Source organism: Patella vulgata, chromosome 8 (genome assembly GCF_932274485.2).
Source record: "Patella vulgata chromosome 8, xgPatVulg1.2, whole genome shotgun sequence".
NCBI classification, from domain to species: domain Eukaryota; kingdom Metazoa; phylum Mollusca; class Gastropoda; family Patellidae; genus Patella; species Patella vulgata.
Genome location: NC_065886.2, coordinates 53,210,826 through 53,235,272, shown reverse-complemented (window position 1 = coordinate 53,235,272; position 24,447 = coordinate 53,210,826). Strand labels below are relative to the sequence as shown.

Genomic DNA, 24,447 nt, shown 5'->3' with positions numbered 1-24,447 from the left:
TAAGTTCATTGCCATGGCATGCCAAATCGGAGGGGGGAACGGTTTATCAAAGAGAGAGAGAGAGAGAGAGAGAGGTGCCAGAATTTTAAGTTCATTACCATGGCATACCAAATGGGAGGGGAAGGTTTATCAAAGAGAGAGAGAGAGAGAGAGACAGACAGACAGAGAGAGAGAGGGAGAGACGGGTGCCAGAATTTTAAGTTCATTGCCATGGCATACCAAATCGGAGGGGAGACATTTTATCAAAAAGAAAAGAGAGAGAGAGAGAGAAATGGGGTTTAACGTCCACTCGACACAAACTAGGTCATGTCATTTCATTTTAATGATTCGCTTGCACGTAGGGGTCTTTAGCAGTGGGAGGAAACCGGAGGACCCAGAGAAAACCCACGAGGTTGGACAGGCGAATCGAAACCACGCCAGTTGATTCAATGACAGACCTTATGATACAACACGCACGGGCTAACCATTCGGTTATCCAACCCCCCCCCCCCCCCCCCCCGGTTTATCAAAGAAGTGTAATTCCGACTATAATAAGAGGTTGACTCGTTGAGTATCCTAATGTAGGTAATTAAGCGGATATGGACTTTCATTTGTCAAATGAGGTTTCTATATGAAGCGTGTATATTACATGTGGTTTTCTCTGGGCCCTCTGGGTACCTTGAACTAATATAAAAAAAAAACAACAGCACGGAAGCGAATTATTGAAATTAGTATATATTTTAGTCCCGAAATGGCGGGGTTTATGTTGAGTAAGAGTTAAACAACGTTTCTTTTTCATTGAATATAATATTACAACTTGAAGAAAGGAACGAGTTTGTCAACAAAAGAAAACGGCCGTAAATATAAATTACACTGATTCTAACGCAATATTTACGAAACAAAAAGTGTGCTATGGCAACAGCCCAAAATTTCACATCAAAATATTTCACATCAAAATATTGGAACTTAGAATTAGTACATGTAGCCCAAGTTCTTCACAGGGGTAGTTAAATTCTGCCTGTCCCTTAAAGTTAGTACCCCCCCCCCGCCCCCCGTCCAAAAAAAGAGAAGAAAAATGCGGAAATGGGATAAAGAAAATGATATTGAACAAATCAATGATCAGATCAGCCTTCCCTCTCAATTTTCATACAAGTACTGATGATAAGTTATTGATTCAAGTACTGATGATAAGTTATTGATACAAGTACTGATGATAAGTTATTGATACAAGTACTGATGATAAGTTATTGATACAAGTACTGATGATAAGTTATTGATACAAGTACTGATGACAAGTTATTGATACAAGTACTGATGACAAGTTATTGATACAAGTACTGATGATAAGTTATTGATACAAGTACTAATGAAGGAACGCTGGTAGTGGTGGATTCGAATCCCGGCTTATGTTGAGATTCATCGTATAGCTTGTACCTGCGGGACAAACAAGTGAACCCAGTCATGTACATATAGACTCACTCTTTAAATAACCCAAAACAGTTGGAATTTCATAAAGAAGAGTAAAATGACACTGTCTGGACCAAATTCATCTCCTCATTAGTAGTACATACATGACGAAAGCTAAACATCATGCAACAGTATGTACGTCTAAAAAGTGTTGCATTGACTTAATTCTTGTGGTTTTAGCTGAGAAAACTTCAATTGTGTGGCATCGGATAACTATAACATCATCTGTAACTTATAGTATATACATTCCCCTACCCCTTGACACTGTACGGTTCTCCATTTATATCTAGCCAGTCCAATACACCGCAAATGAAATTACAAATTTCACAATGTTTAACTGATATCTTTGAACCACTGTGTTGAATAAATTCTCCCTTCATATATTAAGAAATTGTGTATTACTCCCAGAATAACCCAATTCAGGTAAACATTTCATATATATAACTAAAAAAATGAGCTTACCTGATTCGATTGTTTGGCTCGTCGAATGTCATTGAATTTTCCGAACATTCCGCAGCCATTTGAAGATACACAAATCATAGAAACAAATTTCGTTTATAACACTAATTAATCTACAAATAATTAAATAATCCACTGATAATCCACCGAATGTGTAATTTATTTACTCCATGAATTAGTATTAGATCACTAAAATATATCCTTAATCCACAAAGGTACGCTCTCTTCCTTTCAGTTCATTTTTACGTGTAACACTATTGTGTATCGACTCTGCCATAACAAACTCGCATCTTTTAAAAACACGTACACACTGACTACAAATAATGCTCGCCCTTATGAAAAATTTTCCACATTTCCAACTTCGTGTAAACGGTACATTGATATTTTCTTCCATATTAGGTTCATCATCTTTCGATTTTGTTTCTTCCAGCCAAATTCCACACAAGAAAAACAAATTAATCCAATAAAAAGTTTATGTGTTAAAACTATTTAAACGTCCATCTCTCGTCGCTTAAACGCCAGTGGGAAATTTATCAATTGTCACCGCTGTAAAACGTAACACAATTCTTCTAAACAGACAGGCGGCGGTGCTCACAATTGTACCCTTATGGATGAAATGCACAGTAAAGATGAGAATCACTCGTATAGTCCCGCTATAGCTGCATGGAGACCTTCGCGGTATATCAATTTATAATGCGTATTAAATGACGTGTATAATGGGGCTTAATACACATTTTGTTTGTAGGTTGCTTTAATGTATTCTGCAGTTTATTTATGACCGAGTCTATATAGATTAACGCTTGGTTTAAAATGATTGTAGCTTTAATGTTATCAAGTAAAGGCTGCTTTCTCATGAAATATGTCGCCTGCTATCTGGAAATTGGCGGGAGTCTGCTTATTGTGCCCCGTGGTGGCAAGCGTGTCTGAAAATGTTAATAAATTTCATCTATTATCATAAATGGATTTGTGCCAAACACAAGAAGGTCTAACGATGGGTCGAAAAACTTCGAGCACGTGTTTGGTCATGATGTAGGCAATTAAGAAAGTCATAGTAGCCTGTAAGTTGCGTAGTTTATCCAATGATTTGCCCACGCAATTTATGCAGTAACCTTATATTCAAAACAAGAAGGATAGGAAAGGAAGGCACTTCTATGTTCTAGAACTATGTGCGTTAATCGCTTACAGTGGCATGATTTTCCTTCATACACAACCCCCCTCATTGTCTCGCAGAGAGAGGGAGAGAGAGAGAGGGAGAGATGGGGATTAACGTCCACTCGACACAAACTAGGTCATTTCGGGACTAACACATGGTTCAATATTATTTCAATAATTAGCTTATTATGGGTCTTTAGTTCAATAAAATAGGGTCTTTAACAGTGGGAGGAAACTGGAGGACCCGGAGAAAACCCACGAGGTTGGACAGTCGACCATACTCCTTGTCACGTACAAACGTGTCTCTCAAAATGAATGATTACATCTTTGAAGTTTTGAATTAGTAAAGTTTAAATGTTTTGTACTCGTTTTAAACATGCTTTTTTAAAACGTTTGTGATTACTATACAGATGCACCCTTCGGGTGTCGTACAACCATCATTTGTAGGATTTGTTTTTTCATTTTTCAGTCGGCAATACTATATACCGGAAAACACCGGAAAACAACCGGAAAACAACGGGAAAACAACCTGAAAACAACCGGAAAACACCATTTTATACTGAATACTGGAAAACACCGGAAAAACACTAAATACCGGAAAACACACTTAATACCGGAAAACACCCTAAATAGGTAACCCGGAGCCTGGTCCTCTGTGTGCGGTTTTGGACCAAGTGAGCGCCGATGAAGGAAGGTCAAGGTCATACGATGTTCGTTTTACAAATAGCCCCCTTGTATGTCAATGAACTTATTTCATCAGCGCTCACCTGGTCCAAAACCACACACGAGGACCAAACTCCGGGTTACTAAATAGCTACCGGAAAACTTAGAAGAGTAAACTGTGCCCGAGATTTTTTTAGAAAGCGCGCCGCCAGGGTGGAACGGGGGTGGAATTGTCCAGTCACGTGACGAACATAGATCTTCCGTTCCTCAACCTATATTATTTCCACAGTCATTGTCATTAATCACAAATTACGGGCTGATATACGAAAATGCAGGTTTATTTTGAAATAGTGCAAATGATAGTTTTCCATCTACAATCTTCAGATCAAAGGATGCAAGTTCTTACACAGTGCAGCACAATTTGTGCAACAGAAGACATCTCGAATATCGATTGTCTGAAAAAAACATTTTCTTGGGGACATTTTTTTTCCGAATACGCATTCGGTGTAAGTCTTCAGCCACCAGGAAGTGGTTAACATAGTAATGTTTTATTACGATAGTAGTACATAAAACAAATTGGTTGCCCGAGGTTCTCGGGGGGAAAGTAGCCTCATCGGCTCGAGTCCTCTATTTCACAAACAAAAACAACAATTGCTTCCTTGAAAATTTATCGATCAACCCTTTTCACAGACGTCCAGCTTACCACTTCCCGTCAATGCAGTAAGATAGAATATGTAGTTTTCTCATGGACAATAGGGCGAAAGTTGGGGTTTTCTCAAGGAAAACTGGTCAACAAGTTGGGGAAAAAAGCTCGAAAAGTAATCCAAAAAAAAATCCTGTGTGCGGCCCTCGGAATATGATGGAATATGTTGAATATTATTATGGTTCAAGTGATTATATTTGACCCTGGAATGAAAGTAAGCTCAGAAACAAGTAGATTGTTAGCCCTTCCAACGAGATGGATAGCTTTTGGAAAGGATAGACACTTTTCAGATTACAGCCTGTCCGAGAATTGCGTGGCATCCATTTCGTTTGGTGATAAGGACACATAGCGGTTAAACCTAGAACTTCAACTCGAACTATTCAGAGATTTATTAACTCGCTTTTGATGATACTTGCTGTTTTATGATGCGATTTTTTGTTACCTAGGGAGGAGTTGGCCTAGTCGTGCCTTCCACTACTTCGTTCCACCCTGATGCCAGCGTTACTGGTAAGGATCAGGAGACCGGCGCAACCGGCATATAATGGGGCCCTCCGAGGGCAGTGTTTAATCTACTGAAATACTGAAACACTGAAATCTACTGAAATTTACTGAAAACTAAAATTAAAATACAAATTTTTTTTGATCAATGATGGAGGCAGACTGATTGCGTCTTTTAAAACATTCAAAACATAATAGGCATCAACAAAATTTTGGAGAAAAAAATCGGAATTTGTTTTTTTTTTTTGGGGGGGGGGGGGGTATTTGTAAAACGAACATCGTAATGACCTTGACCTTCCTTCATCGGCGCTCACTTGGTCCAAAATCGCACACAGAGGACCAGGCTCCGGGTTACCTATTTAGGGTGTTTTCCGGTATTTAGGATGTTTTCCGGTATTTAGTGTTTTTCTGGTGTTTTCCGGTATTCAGTATAAAATGGTGTTTTCCGGTTGTTTTCCGGTATTTTCCTGTGTTTTCCGGTGTTTTCCGGTATATAGTATGGCCCATTTTTCAATCTACAAGATGCAAAGCTGCAATCGCAGACTCGTCATCGAAACCTTCCTTATACCCCCGTCAGACCAAGGTGGCGTCCTTACTGCGTTGCTACGGCGACGGAAAATGATCTCAGAGCGCGTTAAGATCACCATAAGCGTGGTAAAAGCGTGGTGGAAACGCCAGATATCGTGCTGTGGTCTCCATGGTCGCCAAGATTCTGCGATCTGACCCGAAAGCTGTGAGAACCCGGTGGTTTTCAAGTTTGTAATTTTTGGGGGACATTTTCTCGCCTTGTGTTTACGTTTGCCGGCAATCTTGTGCATTTTCTGGTCGCCGTACGGTCTGACGGGGGTATTACTCTATTCACAGTGGTGCTTTCCAACCATCGAAACCTCAATCGGACCTAAGTAAGAGCTCTTTTAGTTCAATCTTTGTGTCAGTTTTAATTCAATGTTAATTATTTATTAACTATTATTGCGTCCATCATGGAAATCTGATCATAACATGACACATATAATCAGATCAGTACAATTCAGAATTACTTTAAACACGTATTGATACACTATATGTCAAGGGGTTTTATTGCCGAAGGTTTACTCAAAGTTTACAACGGATGGGCCTATGTTCTCTTGCCTGGAAACCCCTTTATATTTCAGGGGAAATATTACATTAGGAACATAAGAAAATAACCCTAGTATTCTTGGCTGGCTTTCCGCAATTGCGATAAATCTGAAATCAGACCGACCACAGGGAAAGTCATTCATTTAGCCTTCACGAAACATGTTCTGACGCGATTAGAAAGATTGGTATGAATTAGACCTTTAATTGCTGTAAACGTAAGATTGTCTGTTGAGATAAGAGCGTTGATTTAACTTTCGGCATTACAAAGATAAAGCTTTACGTTGGTTTCAACCAACAATATTAGGTTATTTACACGACAGTTTTCGTAAGTATGGTTGTGGTTTTCTAGAAAAATCAACGCGCTCCTTGTTTTTTTCAGTGTCGTATCGTACAGTCCAACGTGTAGTTAGGAACGTCATATTTTGCAGCTAGTTAAAGGGGAGAGGGCACGAGGAACTACTTTAGCTTACATTTATCAAACCGTTTTTGTGTAACGAATTTAAACGATAATGTGCAGCCTATTTTATTTACTCTTACATGGACTTTGTAGCATGTCAAATTTCAGCCTTGAAAGTATATCTGTATTTTACAACAAAATAATGACATGAATTATCTGTGGGTGTCCGTATGATCGCACAGAAAGTATGGAACTTAAGAGAGAGAGAGAGAGAGAGAGAGAGAGGAGAGAGAGAGTTTAACGTCCACTCGACACAATTTGGGTCATTTTGGGACTAACATATGGTTCAATTTTATTTCAATAATTCGCTTGCGCGTAGGAGTCTTTCGTAGTGGGAGGAAACCGGAGGACACGAAGAAAAGCCACGAGGTTGGTCAGGCGAACCTAATCCTTGTCACGTACAACCGGGGAATCAAAACCACGCCAATTGACTCAATGACAGACCTTATGATAAAACACGCACGCGCTAACCATTCAGAGAGAGAGAGAGAGAGAGAGCGCGCGAGAGAGTTTTACTTCCAATAATTCGCTTGCACGTAGGGGTTTCTAGCAGTGGGAGGAAACCAGAGGACCCGGAGAAAAGCCACGGGGTTGGACAGGCGACCCTACTCCTTGCCACTGCAACCGTTGAATCACGCCAGTGACTCAATGACAGACCTTATGATACAATGCACACGCACTAACCATTCGGCCATCCAAACCCCCGTGGAACTACGAACGAAGACCCCCACCCCCAATAGTGATCCGCCCAATGAGTTCAAACCTTGGAGCAAGTATTTCTCAGGATGAGTGGCCACCTGGTCAGTCGCATACCTTATGCTATATATTCTTTTTCGATTAGGAGCCACGGTGGCTAAGTGGTAAGACGCTGGCTCGATCCCTGCATTGGCCGAGAAGGTTTATTGCCATTTTCCGGCGTGGAGGGCCTGACATGGACAGCTGTCTAGTCATTCGGATTGGACGAAACACTCTGGTCCCGTATACCACGTAAAAGATCCCCTGCGAGTTGGAATTCGATATAAGAGTAGGCCATAGTGCCGCTGGTCGGCAAAACTACCCTCATAGCACACTGTATGGCGTATGCCCGTCTTCATTAGCCCAGTCGGACCCGAACAGTAGAACGTTAAACCCCATTTCATTTCATTTGTAAAGTAAGATGGGGTAGAACAAAATCTGATGTAACGTTTGTTTTTATTAAAGATACATTATGGGAGATTCGGTAACGAGTTGGCAGTTCTCGCTATAATAGTTAAAAACTAGATAATGTAAAGGCTATTTGGTGAAAATTTCATTCAAATTGATCCACTATGAACCGAGAACTAAGCGAATGAAATTTCTGCCCATCCTCGGTTATCATTACTAAAGTCAGTACGATAAACAGCATAGTCTCGATTATCCATTTAATCGTTTAATCGAGAAGGAAAGTTATGCAGTAAATCGGCTTACAATCCACTAAAGATCGCAGGTTAGTGATGCCATCTAGAGTTGATTATGGCCTGGATAGGTTAACTAATGTCTAATTAATAATTTAGATAACATTTCAGGCCTAAAGAAAGACCTGAAATAGGAAGATTTAGCTCTTGCATAATGTATGTTTAAATTGCCGTGTACATGAGCGACATTATCCTCGAGTACAAGGAATGTTTAATAAAAACTAAAGTAAACCAATCAAAAAATATCAAAGGGTTATGGCTAATCCGTAGTTTTATCTCAGTCATCGTCTTTAAATATTTATGTTTTAAAATAATTCTTTCTCGGAAGCTGTACATTGTGTTGTGACAGCCAAGGTGTTTGTTGTAACGTTTATTAATCGTTATTTGATCGCTCGAACAATGTTGGACCATATTTTACACGTCAACCGACTAATTCCAGCAGCTCTAACGTATCAGAACAGATGTCTTATATCACGCCCTTGCGTAACCCCATCTCTCCTTTTACACAATTTTAAATGGTGTAATAAATAGCTGTATTACAATCTGGCGATATGGACGATATCAAATTAGTATTTTCACTTGGGACCTTGTGATCTTATTAAGACGGATTTCGATGAAACGGGTTAACTGAATTATCTTGGAAACGTTTTATCTGTCTCCACATACTTCCCGGTGTGTGTGAGCAAACTGACATGGAGATAAATCAATTTATCAAGATAAAAAGATACTAATACCGGAGATTAAGGTGATTCTAACCTCGTAAAAAGGGGCATAAAAACCAATAAATCTTAAACAGGATACTTGGTAGCTTGTGTTTTAATCGCTCTTCCGGTTTGGCTATAGGTACGCAACGTGACAAGGTACCATCCATAAACTGGATTTGAATCCGATCTGCTGCTCAACGCTCATTGATGATTGAAACACATTATGGAAGATTAGATAAAGAGCGGGCAGTTCTCACTGTAATAGTTAGAAATTAGGTTATGTAAAGAGAATATGATGAAAATTTCAGTCAAATTGATCCACTCTGAAACAAGATATTAGCGATTGAATTTAAGGCCTAGTCTCAATCATCATTACTAAAGTCGGTACGATAAAAAACATAGTCTCGATTATCCATTTTTTTGATTCAATCATCAATGAGCTTTGAGCAGCAGATCGGATTCAAATCCAGTGAAAAACCGACACACAAGATGTCATCGAGAGTTGATTATGGCCTTTTCATGTTCTAATTAATAAATTAGACAACATTTCAGGCCTAAAGGAAGACCTGTAATAAGCAGATTTAGTTCTTGCATAATGCATGTTTAAAAGGGCAACAGACAAATAGTATTTTCGTTATTTAACAAAATATCTGGGTTGTTATTATTATTACTATAATAACCAAGATTAAAATAAAAATGTTGTGTTAGGTTCCAACTGTCGGGCGATAGGATTGTCCCAATTGAGTCCACGATGTGGTACGTTCGAATACGTTTCGATACGGGGATCACGTGGCTAAGTGGGTAAGACGCTGGCTCGCTAGCCTGGAGGTCGGTTGTTCCATCCCTGCATTGGCCGAGAAAGTTCATCCAGATTTTCCGGCGTGGTTCCCCCCTTGTCAGTGATACAGGACGGAGGGCCTGACAAGGGCAGCTGTCTAGTCGTTCGGATGGGACGGAAAAACGAGGTCCCGTGTACATATTGGCGTGCAGTTGGAATTCGATATAAGAATAGGCCGTAGCGCCGCTGCCCGGGCAAAATTTCCCTTATAGCACACTGTATGGCGTAATCCCGTCTTCATTAGCCCAGCTTAGGAGCAGAACAGTAGGACGTTAAACCCTATTTCATTTCATTTCATTTCATTTCCACGATTCGATACGATCAACACGATTGCTACGACTGACCTCAATATATGGTAAGACCTGATAGGATCACTACGATTACTTCACGACTAAAACCACGATTTCAATCGTAGCACGAATCGTGACAGTCGGAACCGGGCATAAATTAGATAACGCCATGGCCTTGATGTTGGTAATAACAAATAAAACATGTTGAATAGATTTAACCACAGCTAAAAAAATAGCACTTAGAATTCGTCTTTTGTTATTGTTGTTGTTTTTTTTAAGAGAAGGAATACGTTTGATTGTGAGTGATCTCTAAATCACATTTCCGTTTATTCTGGAATATTGTCCATCAAGAGAGAGAGAGAGAGAGAGAGAGAGAGAGAGGGGTTTAACGTCCACGCGACACAAACTAAGTCATTTCGGGACTAACATATGGTTCAATTTTATTTCAATAATTCGCTTGCACGTAGGGGTCTTTAGCAGTGGTAGGGTCCGGAGAAAACCCACGAGGTTAGACAGGCGACCCTACTCCTTGTCACGTACAACCGGGGAATCGAAACCACGCCAGTTGACTAAATGACAGACCTGATGATACAACGCGCACGCGCTAACCATTCGACCATTCAACCCCGCCCCCCACAAATAGCGGAAACTTTCCTTTACTCATAAAATGAAGAAAATGGATGATTTACTAGAATTTTGCAGAGAATAATACATTACCATGTCGTTTCCTCTAGTCAGCTTCAGTGGATATGACACGCGTTCATTTCAAGTGATATAATAGTTTGTTGGTCAGTACAGTGATATACAGCACGTATTTAACTAATCTATCAACTACCTCTATATCTACTGTTCTATTCTACATGATGCAATACACACGAATAGAAATATACACACCATCGATTGATTTACCTAAAACACATCCAATTAACTTAAAGAGAAACACACACACACATGCGCGCACGCACAATTTTATAGATAATCTTACAGTATTTAATGAAATATTTATGCAACCGGTCACGATTTATGTGAATGGGGTCAAGGATGCTAGGAATGCTGTCGGAAGTATTTAAACCCGGCCGTCACCAGTAGTTCCGTGTTACACTCAACAATCATAAACAAATTAAATGATTTACGTTTAAGATTTCGTCAGTTCTGCTGTTATACCCGACAATATTTGCTTTACGGTGATGGTGAGAATTTAAAGGGGTATTTTGAGAGATTAGATAACGAGTTGACTGTTTTCGCTATAATAGTTACAAAAATAGATAATGTAAATAAAATATGTTGAAAATTTCAGTCAAATTGCTTCACTTTGAACCGAGATATTAGCTTTTGAATTTTAAGCCTAGCCTCGATCATCATTACTAAAGTCGGAACGATAAAAAAGCATAGTTTCGCTTATCCATTTTTGGATTTAATCATCATTGAGCGTTGAGCAGCAGATCGGATTCAAATCCAGTGAAAATCCGACACATAAGATGACTTTGAGAGTTGATTAAGGTCTTTTCGTGTTAATAAATGTCTAATTAATAGTTTATATTCCAGGCCTAAAGAAAGACCTGCAATAAGCAGATTTAGCTCTTGTATAATATATGTTTAATATTAGCCGTACATCTAGCGACCAGAACGTTGAAATATCTACTCAGACCTAGCCCGGGATTGAAACTGATAATCAAAAACAGCCATAAAGCCACAATGTTCTCTTGTAAAACTTAACCGTAAAAATACCACAGTGCCTCTTTAATCAAATATGTTACAGTCTATGTTTAACATGGAAAGTTATCGATATTTCAGTGATGCAATTGGCAAATGTTTGATGCAACATCCCAGTACATATTCGTTATTTTAATGTGTAGGCAAGCACAGCTGTCGACATTTTTTTTATTTCACATCAAACAAAAGCCAAACATAGCTGGCGTTTGAAATTCATTATATTTTTTTCAGTGAAAGGGAATACTATGCACGTAACTGGGGCAATACAATTTGCTCAATGACACTAAAATGTATTACTAACGTTGGCTACGTGGTGATTGTCATGAAATGAAGTTCGATTTACCATCTTATTTTTTCAGCACCGACGGGACGAGTTAATACGGCGTGCTAGGTGGGTCATTTTGCCCGGACCGTGGCCCTACTGTTATTTCTAATTCCAAATGTCAAGAGTTATTTTACGTGCACGCCAGCGTGTACACGCGATCTCCATTATTCGTATCATCTGAAGGACTAGACACTTTTCCTTCTTAGGCTTTCCTTCCTGCAACGTTGACAAGGGGAAACAACGCCGGTAAATTCCCTGGAACCTCCACGCCCAACACCGGAAACGAACCCGAGGACGCCTGGTTAGCCAGCCATAGTCTTACTCATGGAGCCACCCCCCTTCCCCCGATTGTCATAAATTCGCAAAGTTTTTGGTTATAAATTTACCCCCGCGGCTTACAAACCGTATTGATTTGAGTGTGACAAGAAAAATTTTGTGGATTCAACGACAAATCAAATTAAAAGTCTTCGCTAAAAGAGAGAGAGAGAGAGAGAAAGAGAGAAATAGGGAGATCATTTCGGGACTAACATATGGTTCAATTTTATTTCAATAATTCGCTTGCGCGTAGGGGTCTTTAGCAGTGGATGAAAGGGAACCGGAGGACCTGGAGAAAACCCACGAGGTTGGACAGGGGACCCTACTCCTTGTCACGTACAACCAGGGAATCGAAACCACGCAAGTTGACCCAATGATAGACCTTAAGATACAACGCACACGCTAAACATTCGGTCGAGACCCCCCCCCCCCAACATATTTATGGAAGTACGGTCAGGGAAAACTAGTTAGCTGTGTGAACTTCCCAAATGAATAAGAAGTGGTGCCAGGTGTTCTAGGAAAGGCATAACCTGCCGCGTGCAATACATCAATCACAAGTATTTCCAGCTGGTATACCAGAGTATCCACACAATTTAAATCCTATCATGTATCTTTACACTTTAAATACATTGAATACCAATCTAGAATCTGCACTACTACAAGAATTGCTAGCTCGTCAAATATTCCACCATACTCTCATATATGCACACACCATAGGGTGCACAAATGCCTGCATGCACGTTGATAGATATCGCATGTGCGGTTGTGCAATCAGAATGTACGTATCAAAACTACAATGTATTAGGAAAGACAGATGGATAGATGTACAACAATATGGTCTGGTAATTTAAGAGGGAATATGATTACCATATGTTAATACTTTCAAAATACAACAGTGCAATCAAATGGGAAGTGTCATCGGGTAATAAGAAGGAATTATTATTCAGATAACTGGATTTGGACCTGGAATACAAAATGAAATGGGGTTTGACGTCCTACGTTTCTGCACCAACCGGGCGAATGAAGACGAATTTACGGCATGCAATGGGCCATCAAGGAAATTTTCCCCGGACAGCGGCGCTTCGGCCTACTCTTATTGCAAAGTGGAAGTTTTGGGGATTCTTTTACGTGCACGCCAATTTTAAAAGCGGGTTTTCTTTCCATTCGAACTACGTGGTGTATCTTGTCCTACATGAGGAATTGGATAACCTTAAAGTAGCCAAGTCTCCAATCTGATTAAAACACAGATCCTATTTCGTTTCGTTTTTATAGTTCAAAATTTCGTTTTATTTGTCTTTACTACACTGTAGTGTAGGTCATCGAAAATATAAAAAACGAAACGAAATATAGATCTGTATTTTAATCAGAATGCTAAGTCTCTAACTCAATATAATCCACAGTCTTCTATATACAAAACACGACTTAAATTGGTCAATTTAAATCAACATTGATGTTATTATCCTACTGTGAAAAGTTGGGCCTCTGATATCCAATGTTTAAGACAAAACATCATTTTAAAATTGGCACACCGAATGTGTGCCAGAATGCTTTCGAGCACCATTTGTATAAAGCGACTCGATGAACGAGGCTAAACATACCCTCTTCGTGTATTTCGCCGAACATAACTGATTAGCAATTACAGTCCAAATAGAAACGATTGAATGTAAATCGGTTCATTTACATTCATATTACATTATTATATGCGTTGCAACCCATTAGTGTCAATTTCTAGGTGCCAAAGAATAGCGATTTAGCTCCTTTCAACTAATAACCCCGTCAGACCGGGTTGGCGTCCTTACTGCTCTGCTACGGCGACGGAAAATGGTCTCAGAGCGCGTCAAGATCGCCATAAGCGTGGTAAAAGCGTGGTAAAAACACCAGATATCGTGCTGTGGTCTAATGATCGCCGGGTCACGGCGTTTGCTTTGAACATGTTAAAACAAACGCCAAGGTTCTGCGATCTGACCTGAAAAGTTTGAAATTTTTGGGACGTTTTCTCGCGTTGTGTTCACATTTTCTGGTCGCTGTACGGTCACAGCAGCGCAGTAAGGACATCACCCCTGTCTGACGGGGACGTTATAAGTAGCCATGGAATTAAAGCGTTGTCATTTTCAACATCAAAAACTATAACATGTTATTAAGCCCACTTAATGATCGATTGTCGAGCTAATATATACCCTTCAAAAAAAGTAGGGGATATTGAAATGCAAATACCTATGCAGGTTGTGATATGATAAATAGTCATGGACACAGGACATGCTTTGAGAGTATGTTCACAGATGAAGAATTATCGCCCCAACAGAACCATTGAGTTGCACATGCGACACGCAATAGCGCCATACACGTGGGAGGGGTTCATTGTCAAATTTGACACTTCAAGGAATGGTTGATGAAAACTGTCGCGTGCTGTTTTATCTATCCATGTTAGCATTCCTGTCGGTTCTTGCATAGGATTTACTGTTTAGCGTATCTTTGCTTTAGTGTGTTACGTTTAATTTTTTCGGGAGACGTGTTCGTCGACGTCAACGTCAACCGACAACGCTGCAAAAATTGGCCGTGGCACTGCAAGAGGAGTGGGTCAGATTGCTCCAAATCGTGATTGGACGGTTGATTATGAGCATGCCACGACGAATTGCTGAATGTCTGAGGATTGGTGGAGCAATTACTCATTAAGACAAAAATCAAAAACGTCCATTTTCACTTGACGGTGTATCTCTTTGCGAGTGAAATGGGGCCGACAGATAAGTCGCCCATATCAACTGTTTATGTTCATGTGTAGGCAATTGGCCTGTTATTAACATACACTGGTTACCTCTAATAAAAACAGCAGTGCCTTTCCGCAGTTTGTATTGTTTCTGAATATCTCCTTTTTTGAAGAGTATATAACCGAAGCCCATTCGTCTTGAAGAGAGAGAGAGAGATGGGGTTTACCGTCCACTCGACACAAACCAGGTCATTTTGGGACTAACATATGGTTGAATTTTATTTCAATAATTCGCTTGTGCGTAGGGGTCTTTAGCAATGGGACGAAACCGGAGGACCCGGAGAAAACCCACGAGGATGGACAGGCGACCTAACTCCTTTTCACATACAACCGGGGAATCGAAACCCCGCCAGTGGACTCAATGAAAGACCTTATGATAAAACGCGCACACGCTAACCATTCGGCCATCCAACCCCCCCTTGAAGATTAAAAGGCTGCAGTACATTACACAAGAATTAAGTCTGAATACACTCTAAACGATTTGTTCTATTGACAACATTGACATAAACTGTTTAAATAAAGGCTTATACCTGTTTGTTAAGTCAATACCTTTTCAGTAACTCACGACACGTTATTGAGAATGGCTCACGTGGGAAGTTCAACTTTTTATTGATATTTCATAACCTCGCAACAAGGCATAATTCTCCAGGGCCGTGTGATTGCCCTGTTATTTATTGGCTTGTCAATGGAGGTTTAAATCTGATAGTTGAAATTACGTCACGTTACAGGTTAATAATCTCGTCAATGAATGTCTGGTTGTATCACGTGACATGCATTGCGACCAAAAGCACGTACACAGTTTATTATGCTGCAATAGTTTACTGAGTAGAAAATTCTACAATTGATTGATAGGAAAAAGGGAATGGCAGTTTAGATAAATACAAAAATTAGGGGCGTGCAAATCGATTCTGTTTGCGGGGCGGGGGGGGGGGGTCTTTAGCAAAAATTTACGACTGACTACTGATGCACGGGCCCCTAACAGTATTACGAGTGACGCAGTCATGAGCCAAGAAGCACAGATGCGGGCTTTATCGGGCGTGGCGTCCTGGGGCATGCTCCCCCGGAGAAATGTCTGAATCTAGAGTTCCTGAAATACCATTTCCTGGATTTTGAAGAATTCTGATGGTCAGAAAACACTTATAACATGAGTAAACGCTTGAGAATTCATGTTATTTATTAAGAATATTGCTGGAACGTACAAAGTACTTTGAATCTGTGATAGTTTACATGTTCGATATACTGTTGCGGTGAATATACATAAACCACCGAAGCATAATTGTGAGACCGACTTCACCTATTTTGAGACCGCCTATATTGTTTTGGCTACCCCCCACCCTCCCTGCAAACTCACACATACGTCCCTGACAACCATAAACCACATAGATCAGGAACCAAAACTGTAAATACAAACGACAAACGAATATAGGGTTTCACGTGATCAAGTCAGTCCTTACCCTATAACATATTCAAATGTTTTAGAGATAGACGAGATTAACAATTTTGTTTAAACTGCACCTCCAGTATCGACATCTTTTTAAAATAGAAAATAACATACATAATATATGTATTATAAGGTCCATGGTATTGCTAAGAATCATATATTGATGTTTACTTGCATTATGAATATATAACTCAAAGATGCTGAATATGTTTTACCAAATGCACCCAATTGACCCAGGAGATTCCAGAACTGCCATAACGGATGCAAGTCGTATCTTACAGTACAAAAATACCTCGTAATGAAGTGTTCCTTAGACAATATTAATGTCGATTATAATAGGCAAAACTAAAAAAAGCGGTAGTCTGCCCTTGACAAGAACAGCTCTCAGACATGCCAGAGAGAATGAATGCAGTAAAAAGCCATCTGGAAGACATATGGTAACATCTAATCAAATTCAGTCTTTCTGTATCTCGCAGCAAGAGTAGTGCAGCAAAAAGAAATAAACAAAAAAAACAAAAAACAAAAACAAGAAAAAAAGAAATCACAGAACTTTGTAAAATTCCAATTGGATTCCCGCTTAGGATGTTGATACCTCAACTTTAAAGTGAAATTAGTATGTTTATCATTTGGTGTATCTTCGCATTCGCACATCAAGGAAACACGAAGAGAGCTTCTCTTGGGATGGTGGGGAGGGGGGGGGGGGTGTCGAGTGGACGTTAAACCCCATTTCTCTCTCTCTGTCTTGGTGGATCTTCGCACATCAACGAAATACAAAGAGAACTCCTCTTGGGATTGGGGGGGGGGGGGGTACGTGGATGGCCGAATGGTTAGCAAATACGCGCTGTATAATAAGGTCTGTCATTGAGTCAACTGGCGTGGTTTAGATTCCCCGGTTGTACTTGACAAGGAGTAGGGTCGCCTGTCCATCTCTCTCTCTCTCTCTCTCTCTCTCTCTCACACTCCCTCTCTCTCCCCGCGCTGTAGAAACACAATTGACGATACTCCTTTTTGAACTTCAGTCCTGATTTTTAACTTGATAAAATCATGTGTTGTTATTTGCAATAAGGGTATGCTCTTGTTGCCATGACGGGCAAGGTGGGTTGTAAACAAGATGGAACTTGTCGGTGTTAAATGACGTCCGATCTATATACGACGGAGCTGACCCACCGGAGTCTCCTAGTATCTCGGTTTGAGAAAGCACCAAAGTAACAATAGAGGTTTAAAATCTTGTTAAGGAACTGCACAATCAACCAGAATATAGACATTTTTACAAATCGCCTTTAATCCCAATAGAAGCCCCCTTGGTACTTCCTTGATGTGCGAAAATGACAGACCGACCTTATGATACAACGCGCACGCGCTAACATTCAACCTCCCATACAGCGCGGACATAACAGATTTATCTTAAGCCGTAAACAGCCCCTTTAACTACAAATTATTTTCATAAACATATTTGTATGAAGGGTATGACCATTTGATTGGAATCCTGTTTCAACACATGCAAGTGCATCTATGACTGGTAGATATCACGATGCGTTAAAATGTTAAAAACATAATAAAAATTCTTATAATGTATATTAATACTGATATATACAAAACCACATGTTAACCTGCCCTTGTTATGGCAACCCAACTCTATTTGTTGCTTGTAAAAACAGTTTGAGTAATCATTATCTAGCGCTCAAACCATGTTGGTATTCCGGATCAAGTTACTCATATACATAAATACTTAACCACATATTGAAAACATATTGGTATTTAATTAACTAAATTAATATGGATGACAAGCAATATCAAACAGAAGTTAACACCCGTTATTTTTTTCTATTTTCAATTCTACACCACCCATGTTAACAAAATATCACAGTTGGGTTAAAATTAAATAGGTGGGTATTAATGGTGTGCGCTGGCAGACGAAACAGGCCTGTAACTAAGGGGGGGGGGGGATACAGGGGAGGGGGCTTTGCCCCCCCCCCCTGCAAAAAGTTTCGCCCCCCCCCCCCTCTGTGAAAAAATTGTCGACCATAAAAACAATAGATGTATTGTCCGTCAATTTGACAGCACTCCCGAGAACACTTCCCGCCCCCTCGTTTCTCTGGGCTAGTTACGGCCCTGAGACGAAATTAAATGAAATGAAATTTAACACCTCACTTTTCTGACACCCCCCGCCCCCCGAAACACCCTCGCTAAACAAACGTACGTCACACTAAAACTGAAAGAATACAGCCGAATCCGAAGAGAAAACTTGATCGGCTAGGGCGGCCGAGTCTAATGGAAGGTTTCCACTGCCGTGCGATGCGTTATGATAGGATTGTCTCTATTGAGTCCACGATCAGGTACGTCAAGATACATTCGATACGATTGCCACGATCCACGATCAGTTATACGTCAAGATACATTCGGATACGTTTCGATACGATTGCCACGATTGACCTTAATATATGATAAGACCTGATACGAACACCACGATTACTCCACGATTACAACCACGATTTCAATCGTAGCACGAATCGTGACAATGGGAACGTAGCATAATGGAAGGTTCTGTAAGAAGTTCGTGATAAATGACCTAATAGACGGAGAGATATAATTTTTGTTTGTCGAGTACCGAGAACAAATTACAAAAGAATTTCTTTCACTAGAATCTAGTAAAGGGATGTCTTAAGGACTCCCAACTCAAAATTGTCCGCTGAAACCCTGTAGCGTTTTTTATAATTAGCATAAATCCAAGATGGCCGCCAATTGGACTTTCTGGCTTCCATATATTGGAAACGGCTCGTTTTAGAGCAATAAATGTATTATCATTAGATACAAAAGTGATATCAACGAATCGGAAAAAATGGTTATCACGACGCCAGCAGGTCATGGGGTGACGTCATGACGGCATTGTGACGTAATGACGTCACACTGACTTTATTTTGACGTCAAAACACTTAGTCCTGCAGAAGTATGGCTGAACTTGGAAGTTGTACACAAAGATTTTTTTATGATTGATTTTAGTAGCCCATGGTGTCTTCTTTAAGAATCTGCCGATTGAACCTGGGTCACCCTTGAGCGTTTTGAGAAATTCAAGATGGCGTCCAAGACGGCCGGCATTTCAAATAATCACCTGTAACCTCCATACTATTTTGTCTAGGATGATAACTTTGGTGTCTAACCTTAGGTTTTTGGAGCCAAGAAATACACCGAAATCACCCATTATGTTGTGCGGTGATTAGATGATAGTAAAATGCAAAATGCCAGACAATATGGCCCTTTAACTCGATAGCGGCGGTTTGGACAATAATTAGTTCACCAAACCAAACTATATATTTATGGACATAGAAGCATATGATTGATACGATAACACGGCATACATGCCTAACAGGGGATCCAGGGCCACATGGGACGGCCCTGAAAAGAAGGGCACAATCTGTGTTTTGATCATTTAAAAAGCAAATTCTACCCGCAAAATACGAAAATACCCCCACAAAACTAGGTAATATTCAGTTTAATCCTTTAGTCGTGTGTCTGGTTGCAACCTGCGACTTCACAGGTGCAACATTCTATACATTCTAAGCCAAGCCCTAGTGCAGCTACAAGCAAGCATACTATTTGGGGCGTCACTAGTTCATCCGCATTTGATGAGCCACAGGAGCAATTTGACGGATTGTAACGTTCTCAATTTAGTCTCCTTAACCCAGCAATACAGTTCTGGATCAAGTTCTGGTGGATTGCGATCTTCCAATGAACGCCACACAATAGCATGGTGGTGACATCGTTTTACTTTCCATACGAATACATCATTCGTTTGAGCAAGACTACATGGTTTAAATGTGGATGATGATGATATATTTTCAGTTTAGGATGCCTATACCCTCCAGCGTGTTTCAGGCGTCGATTTGCAAGTTGACAAGAATCACGTTGGTGGGTATGGACATCCAAAAGTCATCATCCCCACTCAAACATGGTAGTCTTGCTCAATGAATGATGCATTTACGGGCAACGTAAAAAGAGCTCATCAACAAGCCATTGCTAGGTGAAGGATACTAAATTGATAACACTACAACCGACCAACTTGCTCCGGGGTCTGTCATGTGTCACATCAGATGCGGATACAAGAATGACACATCATGCAGTACGCTTGTTTGTAGATGCACTACGGATGGCTTAGAATGTACAGTATTTTGTGCTTGTACTGCCTTAGGTTGCAGCCAGAAATACGACCAAAGGATTAAACTGAATATTGCCTAGTTTTGTGGGGGTTATTTTCGTGTTTTGTGGGTGGAATTTGTTTGTTTAAATGTTCACAAAACAGCTTGTGCCCCCCTTTATCCAGAAATATGTAGTTTGTCTCTAGATATAGTTTGGTTTGGTGAAATAATGGCCCATATTGTCTGGCATTTTAGATTTTACTATCATCTAATCACCCCACAACATAATGAATGATTTCAGTGTATTCCTTTACCCGAGTAACATACGTTTAGACCCCAAAATTATCGTCCTAGAATAAATACTATGGGAGTTATGGGGGATTATTTGAAATGGCGGTCGTCTTGGACGCCATCTTGAATTTCGCAAAACGCTCAAGGGTGACTGGAGTTCACCCGGCAGATTCTGAAAGAGGACACCATAGGCTACTAAATCAATCCTAAAAAACTTTATAGATAATTTCCAGATTCACTCGAAATATTGAGGTTTGACGACCGGACAAACTGCTTTGATACCGAATAAGCCGGTTTGACGTGAGTTCTGGTGTCTTTGAGAACTAAGAATAAGTGGGCTGAGAACTCGTTTGTTTTTGTAACACTGACTGGACTGGAATTCAGTCTGGTGAGTGAAATTCTATCTGCACTGTACATGCACATGAGCATTAGGAGGGGTGACCGAAATGTCCAACCGGTGAAGCTGAGCAGCCTGATTGATTACATTCGATCCCTCTGGTGGTGAGCTTGACAACATCCCCACCATTATTTAGGTTATTGTCGGAAGTTATGCACGTATCCATGGCGAAATACGGCTCTTTTCACAAAATTAGCAAAAGAAAGTTTCACAAAAAGAAACTAGGTCACAGCCCGCTTATTCTGAGTTCTCTCAAGTCCGGCCCACACCGCCACGACTTGCCCAGACTCTACCCAACGCATTGTCTTGTCTCAGATGATCAGTGCAGCGTGGTGAGTCCCCCGACAACGATTCAATCGATTTCCGTCGCGTCGTGGCCCGTCGGACCGACTGAGCATGTTCAGTCGTAGTCGGATGCAGTCGTAACCCATCGTGTTTGTGTGGACACTCACACGACACGATCAATTGTCTTACTGTTGTTTAGCCAATCAGCGGCATCTTGGCAAAATATAATGTCACTTTTATGCTTCCGGTTTACGTTTTGGAATCACTCGCTAGAGGGAAGTGGCGTAACTCACGATGTATAATCTGTGAGAGTCGGGCCTGTGTGGACTGGTACCGTCGTAGGCAAGTGACGTAAAGACGCGACCCGATTTTTTTTTACAACTACCCAAGACGCTGAGTCCTGTCGGGTTGTGTGTAGTCGTAGCGGTATGGGCCGGGCTTAAAGCCTAGCTTATATCGCCCTACGACGCGATAAAACTGACGGAGACTCGAAATCGGCGACTGGTTTACGATCAAGTGGAACTGATCAGTTATGACTATGAGGGCGACCCGAGCGCTGTTACGACTGGTGTAAGTCGGACGGCAACCAGTCGCCGTCCAGTTTCTCTTGAGTCGCACATGGTCTACTCTTACGACTGGAGACAACTAGTTGTACCTAGTCGCAAGCGACATGAGAGCACATACAACTGGCTTAAGTTGGCGCTTCGCTGACGTAGCCAATAAGATTCGGTTATTTAGTCACGTGGTACTCAGGGGCGGTAACAGCCACGGGAGACAAGTGGAATAAGGCTAATTTGATGATTATCACGTGTCAGTCATGTGATCAGTTGTGGCTCCGATTCTTCAACTGACGCCGGGCGAAATGAGCGCGCTTACAACTATGATCAACTGGTTGCTCGTGGTTGCGTCCAGTCGTGGATAAATTCAGTCGTAGCGACATAAGCTGTCAGATGCCGTTAGTCGCCGCCAGTTTCATCGTGTCGTAGGGCGACATAAGCTAGGCTTAAGACATTAGAACTCACGTCAAACCCGCTTATTCAGTATCAAAGCAGTGTTTTGACGTCAAAATAACGGCAGTGTGACATGACCTGCTGGCGTTGTGATAATTTTATTTTCCGATTCGTTTATATCACTTTTGTATCTAATGATAATACATTCATTGCCCTAAAACGAGCCGTTTCCAAGATATGGAGGCCAGAAAGTCCAATTGGCGGCCATCTTGGATTTATGCTAATTATGAAAAACGCTACAGGGTTTCAGCGGACAATTTTGAGTTGGGGGTCCTTTAGATATCCCTTTACTAGATTCCAGTGAAAGAAATTCTTTTGCAATTTGTTCTCGGTAGTTTTTTATTTCTCTCCGTCTATAAGGGACATACATGTAGATCCCAGATATTGGTGCAAGGGACCCTAGGTGTGTTCAGTTGTACGGCTTATGAATCATAAACCAATCTCGACCCCATCAATCATCAGTATCGTTAATCACGTACAACAGTTTTCATATACAACAAAACAAGAATCCAATGATTGGTGTTCTTATTTGTTTTGTTCTATTTTTTAAGTCTGGAGGTCGGGTGTTCGATCCCTACATTGGCCGAGCAAGTTTATCCAGATTTTCCGGCATGGTTCCCCCTTGTCAGTGAGGGCCTGACAAGGACAGCTGTCTAGTCCTTCGGATGAGACGAACAACCGAGGTCCCGTGTATATATTGGAATGCACGTAAAAGAACCCTTGGCAGTTGGAATTCGATATAAGAGTAGGGTCCAGCGCCGCTGCTCGGGCAAAATTTCCCTCATAGCAGACTGTATGGCGTATGCCCGTCTTCATTAGCCCAGCATAGGAGCAGAACAGTAGGACGTTAAACCCCATTTCATTTCATTTCATTTCATTTCTATTTTTAAATGTATCATGGATGCACGTAATGAGTTCCGAAATGCTTTGGTAGAAAAGTTTGTATAGAACAAACGTCCCATAGTATAATTATTATACGTGTTTCATCTCTGTATACACTGTTACTACTTCCGTGGATCCTACGATTCCCTGGTTGTACGTGACAAGGAGAAGGGCCGCCTTTCCAACCTTGTGTTTTTTCCGGGTCCTCCGGTTTCCTCCCACTGCTAAAGATCCCTACGTGCAAGCGAATTATTGAAATAAAATTGAACCATACCTTAGTCCCGAAATGGCCTGGTTTGTGTCAAGTGGACGCTAACTCTCTCTCTCTCTCCCTCTCTCTCATCTCTTTATACACTATTACTACTTTCGTGGACACTTTTCTCCTACGATTTGCGGGGGGGGGGGGGTTGTATGGCTTAGTGGTTAGCACGTGCGCGCTGTATCATTAAGTCTGTCATTGAGTCAACTGGCGTGGTTTCGAATCCTTGGGTGTACGTGACAAGGAGTAGGGGCGCCTGTCCAACCTCGTGGGTTTTCTCCGGGTCCTCCGGTTTCCTCCCACTGCTAAAGACCCCTTCGCGCAAGCGAATTATAGAAATAAAATTGAACCATATGTTAGTCTCTCTCTCTCTCTCTCTCTTTCTTTCTCTCTCTCCGGTTGAATCCACAAAATTTTTCTTGTCACACTTAAACCCCATTTCTCTCTCTCTCACACACTCTCTCTCTCTCTCTCTCTCTCTCCCTCTCCCTACGATTTGGCCAGTGAAATCATCGGTTCTAGTTTGTATATAAACTAAAGTAGAATGAAATATAAACCAATAACAAATACAACGCCAATCTGGTTAAAACACAGATCCTATTTCGTTTCGTTTTTATAGTTCAAAATTTCATTTTACTTGTCTTTACTACACTAGGATCTGGAAGAGTTGTTATTTAACTCATGTTCTGAATGGTGTCGGGGATAAGCCAATGAAACGGTCTGTTACGGCGAGCTTTAGGCGTGTTTTTCACAGAACTGTGGGTAATCCACTAGTAACATCAATGCTGATTGGTTAATCAAATGTCTGACGTCATAGGGTCATAAGTCGGTCTTTTGACCCCTGACGTGACCTATCGCTATAACTTGCCAGAT

The 24,447-nt window shown here is 40.8% G+C and overlaps 1 protein-coding gene across 3 annotated transcripts in view; it reads right to left on the bottom strand.

Moving 5' to 3' along the window:
- Positions 1–24,447, bottom strand: part of LOC126831060 (uncharacterized) — an 82,431-nt gene that overhangs the window by 53,973 nt on the left and 4,011 nt on the right. For 2 of the 3 annotated variants that reach the window (XM_050561672.2, XM_050561675.2), the window contains exons 1-2: positions 10,477–10,577; positions 1,909–2,828 (exon numbers count right to left, since the gene is read on the bottom strand). In XM_050561672.2, coding sequence (XP_050417629.2) covers positions 1,909–1,967 — 59 coding nt within the window. In that variant the 5' untranslated portion in view covers positions 1,968–2,828; positions 10,477–10,577. Of the gene's footprint in view, positions 1–1,908; positions 2,829–10,476; positions 10,578–24,447 lie in introns of those variants that run through there. The other variant, XM_050561673.2, reaches the window with a different exon arrangement.